Below are 19,920 nucleotides of genomic sequence, written 5' to 3' on the forward strand. Positions count from 1 at the left end.
CTGCATCCTGCGCCCTGCGCCCGAACCGATGCAGTTGCTAATTCTCCTTCCCTGGCGGAGTGATCTGTGTCTAAGAGAGTGTGAGGCAGACGGCGGCAGGCAGCTGACAGGATTCTGAGGCAAAGGAAGAAGAATTTGTCAGGTGTGGGTCAATATAATTAAATGCAAAGTGCATACCGTATACGATATATCACACAAGCAGATAGTAGGTTCTCTCTCACAGTGTGTTACTTGACATGGCTGTTGGGTTTTGATTTTGTAGCTAATTGGTCATAAGTTAACAAGGTCAGCACCCGACAGCCATGTCATGTAACACACTGTAACAGTGCCAGCCATGATGTGCCTGTGTGTTATAATGCTGATGATTTTAAACTCCCTGTGTTGCATTTTGTTGAGTGGAGTGGGCTGATGACAGGTTAGTGTAAAAAAACTATCTGTCCATTTACACCTGACTGCCCTCCAATCCAATCCGCTAGATCAGTGGTTCTCAACCTGGGGGTCGGGACCCCCTCGGGGGTCAAATGATGATTTGCCAGGGGTCACCAAATCCTGGACTGTTGCTGAAGCTCGCACCACTCTCCCAGCCTTCTTGCAGCTGCTCAGCAGGGCTGTCTCTGGAGCCGGTGGCCACCCAGCTGGGCTGTTCCTGGAGCACACGGCCGCCCACTCAGCCTCTTTGCAGCCACCCATTCAGTTCACGGCATGGTTGGGGGGCAGAGACTAGAGGTCCGCTGACTGGTGAGGATTGTGAGGTGGGAGGGGCTAGAGGAGACCCTATCTCCTGATTTCAGCATAGGTGTCACTGCTACGAGACACCACAATGTCGGAGACACACTGGGTAACACTACCTGTAATTATAGAGAGAAAATAACCGCTCAGAAGTCTTCAAAGAACCTCCTCACTGGAACCAAACCATGGGTGCCGGAAATGCAATAGTGATGCAAAATAAACATGCCACAGCAGAAAAATTGGAACAAAAGCTGACGTTTCGCACTGTAGCTTCAGTGCTTAGTCAAAGCTACGACAAAGCACTGAAGCTACAGTGCGAAACGTTAGCTTGTATTTTTGCATACCTGTGATTATAGTTGCCTTTAAAAGTCTCCACTACAGTTCTCAGATCAGCAGATGACCTTGATCAAGAGCACCTAAGTTGGCTGATCAGAACTCCCCCCCCCCCCCCCCCCCAGCATTTCCACTCATTCCATTCCCCCTCCACCAAGGAGTAAGAGAAGGAATTAAAATAGAGAATACATGGAAGGGAGAGGAAAAGAAGGGGAGGAAGAAAGAAAAAGGGGGAGAAAGAATAAGAGAAAAACGTCTAGAGAGGGATGGGGGAAAAAAACAAGAAATTGGCATAGCAAGAAATGCAAGGGAAAAGGGAGAACTAAGAGAGAGTGGTACATCCTAAAATGTACCATATGAGGTTTTAACACTGTAAGAGTGGAGGAGACTCAGGGAGCGCTAAATTTCCGTGGGTTAGGGGCGCAAATTACTTGTCTTGCCTTGGGTGCAGACAACCCACGCTATGAAAATAATTTTACTGTTAGGGGTCCCCACAACTTGGGAAATTTTATCAAGGGGTCATGGCCCTAGAAGGTTGAGAACCACTGCGCTAGATGGAGGGGAACGGATCCCTTTCCGTTTTGTTTAGCCGATCGGATTGGAGGTAGGCAGGCAGTGGCGGCTGGTGCTCAAAATTTTTGGGGGGGCACAAACGGAAAAAAAAATTGCAGCCTCACTGTGCCCATCAAATGCAGCCACTGTGCCATCAATTGTCACCACTGTGCCATGCCATCAAACGTAGCCACTGTGCCATCAATTGTCACCACTGTGCCATGCCATCAAACGCAGCCACTGTGCCATCAACTCGCACCACTGTGCCATGCCATCAAACGCAGCCACTGTGCCATCAATTGTCACCACTGTGCCATGCCATCAAACGCAGCCACTGTGCCATCAATTCGCACCACTGTGCCATTAAACGCAGCCACTGTGCCATGCCATCAAACGCAGCCACTGTGCCATCAATTTGCACCACTGTGCCATGCCATTAAACGCAGCCACTGTGCCATGCCATCAAACGCAGCCACTGTGCCATTGTCACCACTGTGCCATGCCATCAAACGCAGCCACTGTGCCATCAATTGTCACCACTGTGCCATGCCATCAAACGCAGCCACTGTGCCATCAATTCGCACCACTGTGCCATGCCATTAAACGCAGCCACTGTGCCATGCCATCAAACGCAGCCACTGTGCCATCAATTTGCACCACTGTGCCATGCCATTAAACGCAGCCACTGTGCCATGCCATCAAACGCAGCCACTGTGCCATTGTCACCACTGTGCCATGCCATCAAACGCAGCCACTGTGCCATCAATTGTCACCACTGTGCCATGCCATCAAACGCAGCCACTGTGCCATCAATTCGCACCACTGTGCCATGCCATTAAACGCAGCCACTGTGCCATGCCATCAAACTTAGCCACTGTGCCATCAATTCGCACCACTGTGCCATGCCATTAAACGCAGCCACTGTGCCATGCCATCAAACGCAGCTACTGTGCCATTAATTGTCACCACTGTGCCATGCCATCAAACGCAGCCACTGTGCCATCAATTGTCACCACTGTGCCATGCCATCAAATGCAGCCACTGTGCCATCAATTTGCACCACTGTGCCATGCCATTAAACGCAGCCACTGTGCCATGCCATCAAACGCAGCCACTGTGCCATGCCATCAAACGCAGCCACTGTGCCATCAATTGTCACCGCTGTGCCATGCCATCAAACGCAGCCACTGTGCCATCAATTCGCACCACTGTGCCATTAAATGCAGCCACTGTGCCATGCCATCAAACGCAGCCACTGTGCCATCAATTCGCACCACTGTGCCATGCCATTAAACGCAGCCACTGTGCCATGCCATCAAACGCAGCCACTGTGCCATCAATTGTCACCACTGTGCCATGCCATCAAACGCAGCCACTGTGCCATGACATCAAACACAGCCACTACCCTTTAATTGTTACCACTGTGCCCTTTAATTGTCACCGCTGTGCCCTTTAATTGTCACCGCTGTGCCCTGTAAAGTGCCCCTCCCCCCCCCCCCCCGCCCGGCACTTACGGTACCTTTACTGGAGTCAGCCATCCACGTCCCTCGATGTCTTCTACCGCCCTCGATGACGGACCAGGGGCAGAGTTGAGGGTGGGGCTGCAAAAGGGGCCCCGCCAGGTAGGCTGTACGGGGCCCCATGATTTCTATCAGCGGCACCTGACTGTAACAATCTACCGTATGCTGCCCTGAAATGTCCGCACGTCTGCCCCTCCTGCTCCATACGTTCCGCCTCCTCCGGCCAATGATTACTGTGTGCTGTGCTCTGCTCCGCCCCGCTCCTACTTGATTTGATGCCCATGATTGATGGGCAGAAGAATTGATCCGCCAAAGCTCTGCCCCCCAAATGCCAGGGGGAAGACACCACCCTCCCTACCTCCGCCCCCACTTCGCCTACTACTCTATTGGATGCCCATGATTGATGGGCAGAAGAATGGCTCCACAAGAGCACCAGATGAAATATGGCTGGATAAGAGAGCGCCAGATGAAATATAAGGGGGGAGGGGAAATGAGGAACATATTGATAATATTGACAGTTCTTTCATTTCTGCATTTCTTGCAGAAAATTACCGTTACCTCCTTTTCAAGATGTCTAAGCAGAAGAGACTGGCATATAAAGTTGCTTTCAAGCTGGAAGTAATCAAATTTGCTAAGGAGCATGGAAACAGAGCAGCGGAGAGACACTTCGGGCCACCTCCAACTGAGAAAATGATAAGGGAGTGGAGGAAACAGGAGGATCAGCTCCAAAAGTTGGATAAAAGCAAGCACACCTTACGTGGACCAACTGCAAAGTGGCCAGAGTTAGAGGTAGAAGTGAAGGAGTGGATCACACGTCACCGGCAAAATGGACTTTCTGTCTCAACAAAAATGATAATCTATGAGGCCAAACGCATTGCTGTGGAGAAAGGCATCCAGGATTTTACCGGATCACCATCATGGTGCTATAGATTCATGAAGAGATCTGGCCTTTCTATGCGCACCAAAACCAGAATTGCACAAAAAATGCCAAAGGAGTACGAATCAAAGATTCTGTCTTTTCACAAGTTTGTTATTGATGCGAGGAAGAAGAATAACTTTGAAATTAGCCAGATTGGGAACATGGATGAAGTCCCGCTAACGTTCGATGTGCCATCTAACAGAACCGTAGATAACAAAGGAGCCAAAACCATAACCGTAAAAACCTCAGGGCATGAGAAAACCCACTACACGGTTGTGTTGTCCTGCTGTGCAGATGGTACCAAACTGCCTCCGATGTTGATCTTTAAAAGGAAAACATTCCCAAAAGAAACAATTCCACGGGGAATTGTCGTGCACATTCATGATAAAGGGTGGATGGACGAAAATGGCATGAGGCTGTGGATTGACAAAGTGTGGTCCAAACGTCCTGGCGGGCTTCTGAAGAAATCTTCCTTGTTGGTGCTTGACCAGTTCAGAGCACACATTACGGAAAATACTAAAAAGAACTTTAAGGAAGTTAAGACCCAAATAGCGGTGATTCCTGGTGGTCTTACCAGCCAGCTGCAACCTCTGGACGTTTCTATTAACAAACCGTTCAAAGTTCTGATGCAAGAGGAGTGGAACACCTGGATGGCAGCTGGGAACCATGATCTTACGCCTACTGGGCGGATGAAGAGGCCCACTATCACACAAGTGTGTGAATGGGTTAAAAGGTCATGGGACTCCGTGAAGGAGGACATTGTTGTAAAATCCTTCAAGAAGTGTGGCATTAGTAATGCCTTGGATGGAACAGAAGACAACGTCTTATTTGACACCAGTGAGGAAGAAAGTGATGACAATGACTGCGTGGATCTGTCCTTCCTCATTTCTGATAGCAGCGAAGAAGAGGAATTGTTGGGGTTCGAATAAAAACATTACAGCCTTATTTTTGTTACTTTCACTGTTTACTGACTGTTAATGAGAGTAAAGATAGTTCTTAATATGTTACATGGTTGACATAAAATTGTTCTTAAACTGCTGTTAACTTTATACAGTTTATATAAAATATTTTACTACAGTATTTGGTTCAGAATCTTTTTTTTTTCTAGATTTTCCTCATTTAAAATTGGGTGCGTCTTATATTCCGGTGCGTCTTATACGGCGAAAAATACGGTAAACTGGTAGAATATGTCCAGAAGGCCGCAATCCCAACATGTCTCCTGTCAGTAGATGCCAAGAAGGCATTCGACAGGGTGGGATGGCGGTTTCTGGAAGAAACTTTAATCCAAGTAGGAATGGAACCTAAGATACTTGGCTAAAATAAGAACAAATGGAATGCTTTCCGAATGTATAAAAGTATAAAACGGCACTCGACGTGGATGTCCTTTATCTCCATTATTATATATATTGGTGATGGAACACCTTACTACAGCAATGAGAAATAACAAAGATATCCAGGGGATAAAAATCAAAGGAAAAGAATATAAAATGGCAGTATACGCGGATGATCTTTTAGTATACCGTATCTACTTGAGTATAAGTCGACCCAAATATAAGCGGAGGCACCTAATTTTACCACAAAAAAATGGGAAAACGTATTGATTCATGTATAAGCATACGGGGTGGGAAATGCAGCAGCTACTGGTAAACAATGGCCTTCTGCAACCTTTACTGTGTCCATCTGCAGCCTCGCTGTGTCCATCTGCAGCCTCACTGTGCCCATTTGCAGCCTCACTGTTCCCATCTGCAGCCTCACTGTGCCTATTTGCAGCCTCACCTGGTTTGCGGTCTCCCGCTGTCCACTGTACTGTCAGGTTTGAGCCGCGGCTACAACAAAATGGCTGCGACTCCGAAACACTGCAGGCTGCTGTTAGACCTCTAGAGGCAGACCGCCAGCGCTATCCAGACCTCTAGAGGTGGTTGCAGCAACAGCTGAAAGCAGCCCTAAAGAGACCGGAGAGCAGTAAGTGGGACCCTCACTCGAGTAAAGGCAGAGGAGGGCTTTTTCAGCACAAAAAAAAATGTGCTGAAAAACCTGGCTTATACTCGAGTATATACGGTATATTACTAATCCAAATTTAATACAGGAATTCAAACGATTTGGAAGAATAAGTAATTTTAAAGTTAATTATGATAAATCAGAAATTTTCAGAAAGATCTTCAAAAAGATTTTCCTTTTAAGTGGCAAAAAGAAGCAAGTAAGTATTTGGGGATATATATCCCGAAAAATCTAAATAAGTTGCGGGAATTAGACTATTCTTCAATAATCCGTGAAACCATAAAAGCACTTCAGAAATGCGATAAATTAATACATTCATGGATGGGAAGAATTAATGTAATGAAGAAGGATACACTACCAAAATTATTATACGTATTCCAAGCCATACCTTTAGTACCCTCAAAAAAAATCAATGATGCAGCTACGTAAAGCTATGGGAAGCTTTGTCTGGGCTCAAAAAAAAAAACAATAAAAAGAGAAATATTAACTAGAACAAAAAACAACAGAGGCCTTGTGCTCCTGGATCCCTTGAAATATTTACAAGCTGCATCATTGATTAGAATTATTGATTGGCATCATAATAAGGAGAATAAACAATGGGTTAATATAGAAGAAGATATTATAGGAATACAGCTTAAAACTCTTCCATGCATAAAATCTCAGTTCCGACTAGATAAAAAAGAATGAACGATTTTTGTATCAGTTACTCTAAAAATAGTACTAAAAAAGGGAACGCTATCCACGACGTTTGGACCAATGACCCTGTTATTCTCCAACCCCGAAATTCCACCCGCAGTAGGAGTAAAACATTTTTTGAAATGGGATAGTATGGAAAATACGAAGCTGGTCCAAACCTTGGTAGATGGCAAATTCCCAAAATTACAGGATATGCCAATAGAAAATAGGAATTGGTATCAATTATATACATACATAGAACCCAAAAGAATACTGATTAATAGATCATTAACTGATTTTGAACAAATGATAATAGATAAACAAAAATCGAGTAAAAAACTTTCCAAAATATATAAAATGTTACTCCCCTCTGGCCCCCTAAATGAATTAATACATATGAGAAAATGGGAAGAGGAAACATAAAGCACAATTTCATTAGGAGAGGGCATTCTTAACAGTCCATAAGGCATCTGTAGAAAGAAATTATAATGGGATGGCACTGGAGTCCAGAGGCCTTAAATAAAATTAAAAAAAGAATACCGAGACTTGCTGGAGATGCCTTGTGGACAAGGGAACAAAGATCCATATCTGGTATGGATGTCAGGGGCTGAGAGATTTCTGGAGTAAGATATTAGCGATATATCAGAAAGTGTCCGGATTGGAGATACAACCAAATATAAATAGTGTAATACTAGCTATAACACCAGGATCAGTAAAAACAATAAAGACCAATATTTCACCACACGATAACAGCAGCCAGATATATAATAGCCCGTAAATGGCAGAAAACAAAAAGTCCCACTATAACGGAATGGGTATGCGAGATGAACGAAATACAATATATGGAAAAACAGATTAGAGAAGAGGAGTTCACTAAGAACCAAGGGCCAGATTCACAAAGGAGATACGACGGAGTATCTCAGATAGTCTGTCGTATCTCTCAGAGTATCTATGCGACTGATTCATAGAACCAGTTACGCATAGATATCCCTAAGATCCGACAGGTGTAATTGTTTTACACTGTCGGATCTTAGGATGCAGTACCGCCGCCGCCGCTGGGGGGAGTTCGCGTCGTAAACCAGCGTCGGGTATGCAAATTAGGAGTTACGGCGATCCACGACGTTTTTTTGCGTCGCAAAGTTAGTCGTCGTTTTTGGTGCCTTAACTTTACACAGCACACGTAAGCACGGCGGGAATTTCGAAACGGAGCATGCGCAGTAGGTCCAGCGCGGGAGCGCGCCTAATTTAAATGGCACACGCCCCTTTAAATTACGCAGGCTTACGCCGGAGGCCGCCAGCATAGGTTTTCATTGCAAGTGCTTTGTGAATCAGGCACTTGCGATGAAAACTTACGGCGGTGTAATGTATCTACGATACGTTACGCCGCCGCAGTTCTACGTGACTCTGGCCCCAAATGCCTAAAGTATGGCAACAATGGGAAGAATTTTGTTTTTCATCAAGGGGCTTAATAAAATATTTATGAATGGGAAAACATCATACTAAGGAAGGAAGGAGGGAGGGAGGGATAATTTTATATTATTTTTTTATTTTGGAATATGTGCAGAATGAATGTAGGTGTGATAGGGAACAATGAAATCCTGAGGAAATAACAAGGGAAAAAAATAAAGTGAATTGGATCCCACGATTATAAACCAAGATCCCAAGTGACGAGAACAGGGAAAATGCTAAATTATAAGATAAGTTATATGAATGTATAGATAGATGTATTTAAAAATGTATTTGTAAATTTGTAAATGTGTATAAAATTTCATAAGAGGAGATTGAAAACAGATCACAGGTGAGGATAGTTACCTTTAATAGCCATTCAAACTCCTTTGTGTCAACTTGTGTGCATGTTATCAGGCCAAAATCAGCAGGTTATGTAAACTTTTGATCAGGGTCATTTGGGTAGTTTCTGTTGCCATTATGATTTAAAAAGATAAACACAGTTGATTGATAATAACCGGCTTCACTAACCATGTCATGATCCATGTTGTGGCTTCGGTCACCTGCTGGTGGCACTATTACTTCCAGCAACAAAGGGTGCAATTCTGGTGGCCACCAGCGGGTGTCTCCCAGTAGATGGACTCTTCATTAATCAAGCTGCACTTGATGTGAGCCTGCTGGAAGTATATAAGCCCGCCCTTCACTGAGGTTCAGGGCTTCAGTATCCTCTCTGCTAGCCTTGTTCCTGCCTGACCTGATCTGTTGCCTGTATATGTTCCTGATCTGCTTCCTGCCCTGTCCTGGACTCTGTTTCCTGTACCTTGTACCCAGTCCCTGAGTCTCGTCCCCCGATTCCAGCTTCCCCTTGCCACTGCTCCCTCCATCTGGCTGCCTGTTCCCCCTTGTCTCTCATCCCTGCTTGATTATGTATATATGCTCTTGTTTTTGTATATATTAGTTAGTCAGATTAGGTGTTTTGAGGGTTGCTGTGTTTTCTTGTATGCTTTGCTTGTTTTGGGGTTTGCTGTTGTTTGGTTTGCACGTGTGCCTTTATCCTTAATAAATATATATTGCTCACCTACTTTTGTGCCTGTTTCCTTAAGTGCAGCCCACTGATCTGTTTAAACCTGTGTTGGATGCCTGTGTTGGACATCCCTGACAAACCATGAGTGAAAGAAAAGTTTTTGTGTTATTATTCATATTCTCTGAAAAATGGCCAAGAAATCAGCCTATCTGGAGAAAATATACCTTCCCTGTCTGACTACCTCCTATAGAAATAAGTTGGAAAGCCCCATAACCTTGAAAGAACTTTTTCTGGGAAATCTCTGGGCCCGGATGGGTTCCCGAAGGATTGCTTTAGGGCGTATGCAAATTCTCTCCTTCCTTTTTTCCATAAGATGTTGGCCCAAACACAGGACTCAGGGAGTCCCCCCATGTTGAGGGAATGCGGCCTGGTATGGCTCAGGAGGGGGGGCACTCGCTCGTCCCCACTTCTTTCCTGACCGGCCGGGCGGCGTGCTTGGATATGGGTCTGTTATGGATTGTGGGGGAACCCCCACGCCGTTTCTCCGGCGTAGGGGTTCTCCTTACAATCCATACCAGATCTAAGGGCCTGGTATATGCCCCAGGGGGGGAACCTATGCCGGCTTTTTATTTAAAATGATGATTCATATAAAACGCCGCGGCTAGAATTGGCGGGAATCCAAGTCGGATGCCCGTCGCTTCTATGACGCGCTCGCTGGAATGTGCTTTTCCTATTCCAGCGAGTGCGTGATGTCGGCACCATGTCACAGAGAATCAGCGCGATGTTGTTGTGCTTTCCGCGACAGGTACTGTGTTTGGGAATTCGGACTGGTGGGGAACTGAATTCATATGATGCCCTGAATCTGGACCCCCTGCTGCGTTGGTTTTCCCAGCAATATACCACAGGGTGTTCTCTCCCACTTACACCGGTAGGCAGGGTCAATCTAATCAAGATGGTATATCTCTCCCAATTTTTTTTTTTTTTGTAATACCCCTCTACCCTTGCTGAGCTCCTTTTTTTCATAAGATAAATGCTATACTCACTAGTTTTATATGGGCAAGAGGGACCCTGAGACTGGCCCTTTTTACACTACAGCTACCTTTTGACATGGGCGGATTATCCCTTCCTAACTTCCAGCTATATTATTGGGCAGCAGTGTTCGTTACTGTCCGGTGGTGGTTCTCTCAGTCTAAGGATAACCCTACTGTGACCCTGAAGGCCACCATCGTGGGATCCTATTCGACCCTTGGCAATCTAGTCTTTAGAGGTCCCAAAGCTCACCCTGATATGACATTCCTAATGCGCACTACTGTGCAGGCTTGGCACAGGGCTAGGCCTAAAGATCATAATTCAGAGTCCTTCTCCCCCATATCCCCCTATGGGGTAATACTTCTCTTCCACACATGAGTACTGTCCCGGACCCTAGTAGTTGGGCCTCAAACATGTGGTGATGGAGGGTCGTTTGTGAACATTTCCCGAGCTTATGGCAGCCTTCCACTTGCCCAACTGGATGTTCTTTAGATACTTGCAGCTTAGGCATGCCTTTAGCCGGCAGTTCCCCTCTAGGACCACACTGGAGTCTGATTCTATTGAAAGACTGCTAATTTGTATTTGGGGTGTTCGATAAACCTCTTTCCTCCCTCTATCTGCCCTTGTCTATAGCTTATGCTGCTAAGGTGGGTAGATTGTACTCCAAATGGCATGCTGATATCCCTGATCTGGAGGAGGCTGAGTGGGAGGACTGTCTAGACTCCTATGTCACCACAATGATCTCAACTAGTGATAGATTCGTCCAAATTAGGTTTCTCCATAGGGTGTATTACACACCTCATCGCTTAGCAGCCATCTACTCATCTGTCTCCTCGGGAATGCCTAAGATGCCAAACCTAATAGGATTTTTCTTTCACATAGTGTGCTCTCGTTTTAGACACAGGTAGTGTCTGATGTCAACTCAGTCTGTGATTTGACTCTCGGATTGGACCCAAAAGTGTTGTTACTAAATGTTTTTGAAGACTCCCCTTTGAATAGATATGTTAAGTTGTTTATTTGTTATACTTCATTTTACGCAAGAAGGGAGATAGTCCTTTGCTGGAAATCTTCTCTGCCCCCTTCAGTGACTTCCTGGAGGACAGCTGTGAACCAGGTGCTGCCTTTGTACAAACATACCTACTTAAACCGGAAGTGCCTGAAGAAGTTTGATAAAGTTTGGTCTGCTTGGATAGACTCTTGGGGTACTGGAGCAGTCTGAGATGCCAACTTGTCACTATTTTCACTGATGTGAATTAACTATTCATCAATAGTTGGTCATTTTGCCTGTCGTCTACTACACTGCTATTCCTATGTGCCCTCTCCCTGTCCTCAATTCCCCCCCCCCACCCCTTTTTGTTGTCCCCCTCGCACCTCCCTTTCTCTTTTTCCCATCCTCCCCCTTCCTCCTGTACTGATGCAGGAAGCATTACCCCCTTCGGCCAGCCCACCCCCCTCCCCCTTTTGCAGTAAGTTGAATCTGAGGGCCAGGTCTGGAACCTTTATATCCATATCATTTGTGGCTGTTTATAATATTATTGTTGCTTAAAATATGTACCAATGTCTTCTTGGTTGTCTGCATTGCTATGTACGTGCCTTGTACCTAATAAAAAGATTTCCCTGTTAAAAAAAAAAAAAGTTTAAATAAATGTCAGGTACCTGTGGTAGGTAATGTCTGAAGTGTTGCTTGTATGCTGAGGATTTTTAGACGAGGACATAGTCAGGCAGGTCAAGTCGGCAACAGATCAGACAAAGCGGTACAAAATCAAAATCCAAAGAATAGTCAGGCAGGCAGAGGTCATACACTAGCTGGCGGTGAAGTACCAAGTCAGCAGGCTGGAGAATGGTCAAGAATACAGGCAGAGGTTCAATACACAGTAGTCAAAATCACAACGCTATCATTACACCCAGGGAGCTAGTCCAAACAAACAGGCAGTAACAGGAAGTGCTGCTATTTATGGGCTGCTTGATTGTACATTGTCCACAGCTGGCAGCAGGTGGGGCTGGTGAGTCCAAGGCAATGCATCAAGCTGGGAAAACATTGCAATAACTCCAGAGTTCCTCCGTTGCACAACAGGTAAGACTGCAGCTGTGGGACCAGGAACATCCCGGTTCGAAGACAGCCAGGTACATGACAATAAGCTCTGCTGTTTGTACCTTAACTGGGTTTTCTGCTTTATGTATTGTAGTGTTACATAGTTAGTCAGGTTGAAAAAAGACCACCAAGTTCAACCATAAGAAATAAAATAATAATAATATCATATAATAATATGACACTGGTAATTAATTCACAGACATCGGTACCCTTGTTTTACTCTTCAGCCAGGCAAGACTGTGGCAGAGCCAGACTTTACACTTTTTTTTCTTTTTTCTATCATTAATTTTGATATAGATAACATTTTGTGCCACTCACAGTAACTATTGTAAACGTTTATTTACACACACACACTACCCAAGGAGTGCATTGTCCAGCTTTTCCTCTCTTTGCCAAGACCTTACATGGTTTTCATTTTTATAAATGCCTGAGGTGATAGTGAGGTGTGGCCTCATGTTAAACCTTAAAGTATAGGTAAAGTCAAAATGGTTTTTGTGGGCACGGCATGCAGGCATAGTGGCAAACTCAAGGGTGGGGGCCCGTGGGCACTGATGTAAGAAGGGTATATGCAGGTACAGTGGTGAGAGGAGGGGTGGAAAATGGTAAGAGTGGGACTGTGGGTCAGGCAGGGATAACAGGGTGATGGATGGTCATGTAGGTGGAGTGTTGAGTGCAGGGAAGTGGGGGAGGGGTATATAGGTGTAGTGCTGAGAGTTGTGTAAAAGCCATGCACTTACAGGGAGGGAGGAATGTGCCAGTAATAAGACCATGGGGATGGGGGTCAGGCACCATGGTAAAAGCAGACAAAAAATAGCAATAAAAGCAGGATTGGCAGCGGATTTGCAAGTGCAATAGGGGGCAGCCGTTCAGATGGTAGTGGGTGGGCATGCAGGATTATTATTTTTTGGGCGGGGGGGGGGTTGTGCAGATGTAGTGACGCGTGTGAATGGCGGGGATGACGTGGGGACAAGTTGTGCAGGTGCCACAGTGAGAGCGGTGTGAGGAATGAGCATGCAAATATGGTGGGGTGGGTGGGGTATGATTTTGAAAACACTATAGTGAGAGCTGGGGGTTGTAAAAGTACATGCCATGCTCACAAAAAAAGACAGATCCCATCATCAACACAATGATGTGTGATGCAGGAATCTCTCCTGCTGTGCAAATGTATGCTGATGGGGACAGCCTCCGGCCAGAGCACACTGATCAGCGCTTGCAGCCATTGGGTGCACGCGCTGATCAAAAGCTGCATTTTCCAGCAGGACCGTTTTGACAGAAACTGGTTGTTAGATCAGCTTCTCTTGAACAGTCGGGTACACATGTACCAGAAGTCAACTGATTCCTGCTGAACTAACAATTTTTCGATACATGTGTTCTCGGCTTAAGATTTCATAAATATGCAGGAGTTCAGTATGTGCTTTTGCAAATGCACCCATTGTCAGGGTTGTGTTCTAGCTGGAAAAACAGACACAACATCACGGGAAAAGGCTCTTAACTGCTTTTCCTGCCCTAGATGGCAGAAGTGTCAGTTCACACATGTCTACCATTCTATCAACAGTTCAACTCATGCATTCTTGCCCAAAACACAATTGGTTTTTTTTCTACCCGTAACCCTAAGCAACACTATGCTTTCTTTCTTCCCTGTCTATGATGAGCTCCCATTCTTCTGCAGAACAAACACCCCCCCCCCCCCACCCAGATTATTGATGTAACTCCCCTGTACAGTACCATACAACCCATGCTATTATCTGCTTATATTCTGCATTGTCTATACCCTGATGGTCCACAACCAGTTGCCCTTATGTCCCCTCTTTTGCCTCTGCCAGATATGTTCAGCTACCTTCATGTCTCATTTTCTCCTTGTGGTCCATGAACAGTTCCAGTTCTGCCTTCTCCCAGTAGTTTTTACATCCCATCTTCACCTTCACTAGTGAAGTAATATCATTGAGCAAATATGTGTTCAGCTCAAATTTTGTCACCGATTACCAGTATGATGCCACAAATAAAAAGAACATTCAATCAGTATTGTAGCAGATTTAAAAATGTGTACCTTTTTGCAGGCAAGTAAATGGCAATTTAATCTTAGGCCTGTTTTGAGAATGTGACCAACATCCTAAGAAGCTCTCTTTTTTTAGCTCTAAAAAAAAATGTGCTTAAGTGTTTAATACTTTCTTTTCCAGGCTGATGAAAAAAGAAATCATGTGGAGGTTTGTCCCGAAGCAGCTATTATTATTCAGAAGCTTGCGAACCAATTAACAAAATATGGAGGAGCTGCTCTCATAGCTGACTATGGACATTCAGGAGACAAGGAGGACACTTTCAGAGTATGTGTTATATGGCTCTAACTTAAAGTGATTGTAAAGTCTTGTTTTTTTCCTATGAAAATAACAAACATGTTTTACTTATCTGCTCTGTTGCAATGGATTTGCACAGAGCAGGCTGGATCCTCCTCTTCTGTCATCCTGGCCCCTCCCTCCTGTTCAGTGCCCCCACAGCAAGCCATAGCAAGTCACCCGAGCCGAGTCACAGCTCCCTGTGTCTGTTCAAACATGGAGCCCCGGACCCCCCTTCTCTCCCCTGAGTGGCTAACTAACCTTTATTGACAGCATCAACAGCCCATGGCGCCACTGCTGTGTCTCAGCCAATTAGAAGGGAGAATCTCGGACAGCTGAGACACTCGTGGACATCGCTGGACAGAGAGGGACCTCAGGTAAGTTTTAGGGGGCTACTGCACACAGAAGGCTTTTAATCTTAATGCATAGAATGCATTAAAGTAAAAAAACCTTCTGCCTTAAAGCGGAGGTTCACCCTAATAGCATGTATATCTGACCAACTCCCTTATAGTCGTAACAAGTACTGTCCGCAATTATTTTTTATTTTTTTAATGCTTTACGTACCTAATCCATTTTTTCAATCTACTTCTCCCCGCGGGAGTAGGCGTTTCTATGCCTAGGGGGATTGTCATCTGGGAGGTCGCCCAGATGATTGACGTATGTTTGCCCCGGTAGATAAGGCACCGCCGCACGAGTTACGGCTTCTGAAAAAAGCCGAACATGCAGAGCGCAGGCGCCGCATAGAGCCGACTCATGTGCGCCTACGCAATACGGGGCGGGGCGAACAGACGTCGATCATCTGGGCGACCTCCCAGATGACAATCCCCCTAGGCATAGAAACGCCTACTCCCGCGGGGAGAAGTAGATTGGAAAAATGGATTACAAGGTACGTAAACGTAAAGCATAAAAAAATAACTAATTGCGGACAGTACTTGTTACGACTATAAGGGAGTTGGTCAGATATACATGTTATTAGGGTGAACCTCCGCTTTAACAACCCCTTTAGGATGGCAAACTCCAGACAATTTTTGCATCCCAAGGTTTAGGGGCTCTAACCTTTTTGCCTGGTTACTTTCATCCTCTAAGCTGTTTCCATCCTCGCAGACTGAGATACAGTGGCACCTTTCTAGTGCTTTCCCATTATACAGTGTCCTTTCAGTTTATAGAGACTCCTAGTGGCTTCCTGGAGCTGTCAATTAGGAGAATGTCCATCACTTCATTTTTTAATTCTTCATTTAAGCATGCATAATGCAAATCAATATTTCGGGAAATCCTAAGCCCTCTTAAATAAGGTGACATTTCAGAATACAAAAGGAAAGTATTTATATACAGTATATGATGAGAGCAAATTTTTTGAATATAAAAAGGTGACAATTCGCAATCTTACCCACACGTGTAAATGCAACTCCCCAAACTCAACCATGGCTTACTGTATGTCAGGACCTGGGCTTGAACCTGGGACCTCTTCTGTGTCTGGCATTGACTCATCCCACTGGGCTATCTGGGATGCTGGACAGCTCCCTGCCTAATCTGCTGGACAATCCTTTCTGATCCATTGGATAACCCTGCCTTGTGTCTTGATTGCTGTTGAACCTTGAACTCCTTGCTCCTCCTATGAACTTCCTATATAAGCATTGTCTCAGCACTTCCTCTTTGCCAGGTTATTGTGCCTTCTCAGCCAGTGCCTTGCTCTTGACTACCCTGCTGCCGTCTGTATTTTGCTACCACTCGTGATTGACCCTTGGCTTGTTCTTTGACTACTCTACTGCCTGATCCCAACCTGCAACCACTCGTGATTGATCTTTTGGCCTGTTTACTGACCATGCTGCTGTTACACCTTATCTGCTTAATCTGCTACTGGCCCCCGGCTTGCTCACACCCTGGTGGGGCAAACCTGAGGACCACGACCTGATGCTAGCTCACAGCTAAATCCATCCCCACCATCAGGAGCTCTAGTGAACACCAGCTAGTACTTAGACTCTGCACCTCAGATGAGCCTGTGTCATCTGCCAGAAGTTACTGCCTGTATACCTGTCCTGCAACTGCTAAAGCAACTGGTCTTCAAGTCTGACGCCTGATCGTGACAGAATAACCTGGCCTAAAACATGGAGGCCGCTATAGCAAATGCTGTTGCTTCTTTGGTGTTTGGTGTCACCTACCAAGATTTTTTTTCCGAAAGTGTGGTGAAAGGGCAAAATAAAATCCATGCCCTGCAAAAACAATTGCTGGACCTACATTCCCGAGATGATGCTAATGCACATATGCCTCACCCACCCAAGTTTAAAGGATCACTAAAGGAAACATTTTTTTTTGCTGAAATGACTGTTTACAGGGTATAGAGACATAAAAGTTAACTGATTCCTTTTAAAAATGATTAAAAATAGATTAAATTCAATCATATAATGTGCCTCTAGTTTCACTTTCGTTTTTAAACTGGTTTCATGTTTATGTGAAGTAAAGAGACCCACAGAACAAAAACAAACAAATCCAGGGCAGTGTTTTGTTTTTAAAATGAATCTGATTGGTTCTGTTAAGTTTTAGACACACAGTAATGACAGCTTAGACCATCGTGAAAAGCTCCCAGTATGATGGTTATAAGGAGCCAGACAACCAGGAAGTGTGGAGATCAGAGCAGTTTTACAGCAACATCAAAGCAAAAACGAGCAATGAGGACATGAAACCGGTACTGCAGTAAGGTAAAGGAAGCTATTTAGCTAAAAAAAAAATTTCCTTTAGTGATCCTTTAATGGAGATCGCCACCATTACAGAGGTTTTCTTAACCAGTGTTGCATATATTTCCAAATGCGACCCGCTGCATCCACTTCTGAAAAACAGAAGGTAATGTTTGTTATAAACCTCCTGACTGAGGAAGCTCTAACCTGGGCCTCCCCATATATAGAACAAGACAGTGCCACGCTGAATAATTTTCAGACTTTTGAGGCTGAGATGAATCAGGTCTTTGATGATCCCAATCGCTGTGCTACTGCTGAAGCAAAGAATTCAGACGGATCACAGATACCACTTGGAACCCAGCAGCGCAAACAAGTCAGTACCGCCAAGGGCTTTATTAACAGGTAAAAGATAAGCTTGCCAGAGTGGATCCTAATGATCTTGAGGCCTTCATCCAACGATGTATTCAAATTGATCAAGGACTTACAGAAAGGAGGAAGAAGAGACTGGGAATGTTTCGAAGCAATGGTGGCATGCGTTTTTTTCTGCTAGTCAATTTTGTTCAGAAGGATCCAAGAGTTTCTTCAGATTCTAACACATGAAAGGTAGATGAAAGATGGGTAGCCGCACTCCAAAAACCATGCAGGTTGTCTTTTATTTAAATGAACAGCAAATACATCACCAAATCATAAAACAGGAATAGGGGAACAGCCGACGTTTGGCACAAGATTAGTGCTTATTCATGACTGAACTTATGCAGGTTGATGCAATTAAGAGATCCATTTCTATTTAGGAGAAAGAGAGAAGATGTTCAGAAAACCTGTTATTATATTGTGGAGACTTGTGATTTTGCCTGAACAAATAAACTCTATTACCCAGTTAATCTCCCCAGAAATCTTTTCCTCTGCTGTGGTGAGCCTTCTGCGGATTTTATCCAGGTCGTGCCTGAAAAGCGTGCACTCTGTGGCAAGATGGTCGATTCTCACCATCACTGCGGCTTCGCTGGCGTCTATGGCCTCCAGGATGGGTCTGGTGATTGCATCCGAGGCAGCCCCCTGCTTCGGGGATTCCGGTGGGAAGTCCTCCGGACCACGGCCCGCTGCAGCTGCTGCTTTCTCCATCTGCCTGTCTTTCTTCTTGGCACTCTTAGAGGACGATCCAGGAGGCAAGATGGCGGAGGCGGATCCCGGTTCCGGGCCTCGTGCAGAGCATGTCTGGCATTGCGAGTGCTGTGATGTCTGCACGTGCTTGCGCCTGGTTTTTCACATGTCCAGGACTTCCCGATCACAGCCTGGCAGTGTAGAAGCAGGATAGAAGGTGTAAATAGCTCTGAAAATCTGATTAATTTCAGGATATGTACAGAGCTCCAGAGAAACACTTGCTGCCTCGCTCACATCCTGTCACACCCTCCAAATGGTCGATGTTGTTAATGAATTTCTCCATAGCAGAGGTATGCCTGGAGTTATGGTATGAAGTGTCTCGATGATGGTTAGAAACCATATTGAAATCACTGTATATCTGTACGTGGCTAACTGTCTTTAATGTTTTTTTTATAAACCTGGCAGTTGTTTGGGGCATAGTCTGTAGCAAGGGTAATAGGAGTGTTATCAATGGTGCATATCAAAAAAGGTAGCGTCCATTAAGGCCCGGGATGCTAACATGAATTTGAAAGTTAGCAGATCCGTGTATAGCTATGAGGACTCCAAGATTTTTTTTTTTGGGGGGGGGGGGCTTTGATAAGAGGAAAGTCTCTATGAGAACAAATCGGTGTAGCATCATGTTGAAAGTGTGTCTCTTATACGCATAAGATTTGGCAGGCATGTGTTTTGCCTGTTTGCCGTAGTGAGGCTCTTTTGGCCTGCTAATTTAGGCCATTGGCATTAATAGTCAGAATCTTAAAGGGTCGTTAAGCCTTTTAAAAAAAAAAAATAACAAACATGGTATACTTCCCTCCTATGTGCAAGGGTTTTGCACAGAGCGGCCCCTATCCTCCTCTTCTGGAGTCTACCCGCGGCGCTCCTGGCTCCTCCCTGCATTGAGTACCCCCACGAAGACCTCCTTTTCAAGAAGGCACTCGTGTGAGCGTGCGTTCGAGTCCCGCTGCTGCGTCCATTGACACAGACAGCAGGACTCAGCCTCGCCCCCCAGCTCCCATGTCACTGGATTTGATTGACAGCAGCGGGAGCCAATGGCTCCTGCTACTATCAATATGTCCAATGAGGACCAGAGACAGCGGCTGAAGCTGCTGGGCTCATTCTCATCGCTGGAAAGATCGGGTTCAGGTAAGTAAAGGGTGGGCTCTGGGGGGCTGCTGTACTACAGAATGTTTTTAACCTTAATTAATAGAATGCATTAAGGTGAAAGACCTCTAGGGTTTGCAACCCCATTAGGACCCATGTGTTGGATAGTATAAGTTAGCTGGTTCTCTGCTCACAAGTTTATTTGGTTAATTCAGGATATGAAGGTGGTATTGGTTGTCTGTGATTGGATGTGTGAGTCCTCTGTTGCATCCCAGGATAAAAAGCGGTTGGTGCCAGTCAGATGGATGAATACGAGAATGGAGGAGAGTCCTGAAATACAACATGGCTAAAGCCAAAAAAAAA

The 19,920-nt window shown here is 45.1% G+C and overlaps 1 protein-coding gene across 3 annotated transcripts in view; it reads left to right on the top strand.

Annotated features, from left to right (window-relative positions):
- The window catches only part of NDUFAF7 (NADH:ubiquinone oxidoreductase complex assembly factor 7), a 186,565-nt gene that overhangs the window by 121,552 nt on the left and 45,093 nt on the right, over positions 1 to 19,920 (top strand). For all 3 annotated transcript variants that reach the window (XM_040350691.1, XM_040350693.1, XM_040350692.1), the window contains one exon: positions 14,495 to 14,638. In XM_040350691.1, the coding sequence (XP_040206625.1) occupies positions 14,495 to 14,638 (144 nt within the window). The remainder of the gene's footprint in view (positions 1 to 14,494; positions 14,639 to 19,920) is intronic.

This window comes from Rana temporaria, chromosome 4 (genome assembly GCF_905171775.1).
Source record: "Rana temporaria chromosome 4, aRanTem1.1, whole genome shotgun sequence".
Classification (NCBI taxonomy): domain Eukaryota; kingdom Metazoa; phylum Chordata; class Amphibia; order Anura; family Ranidae; genus Rana; species Rana temporaria.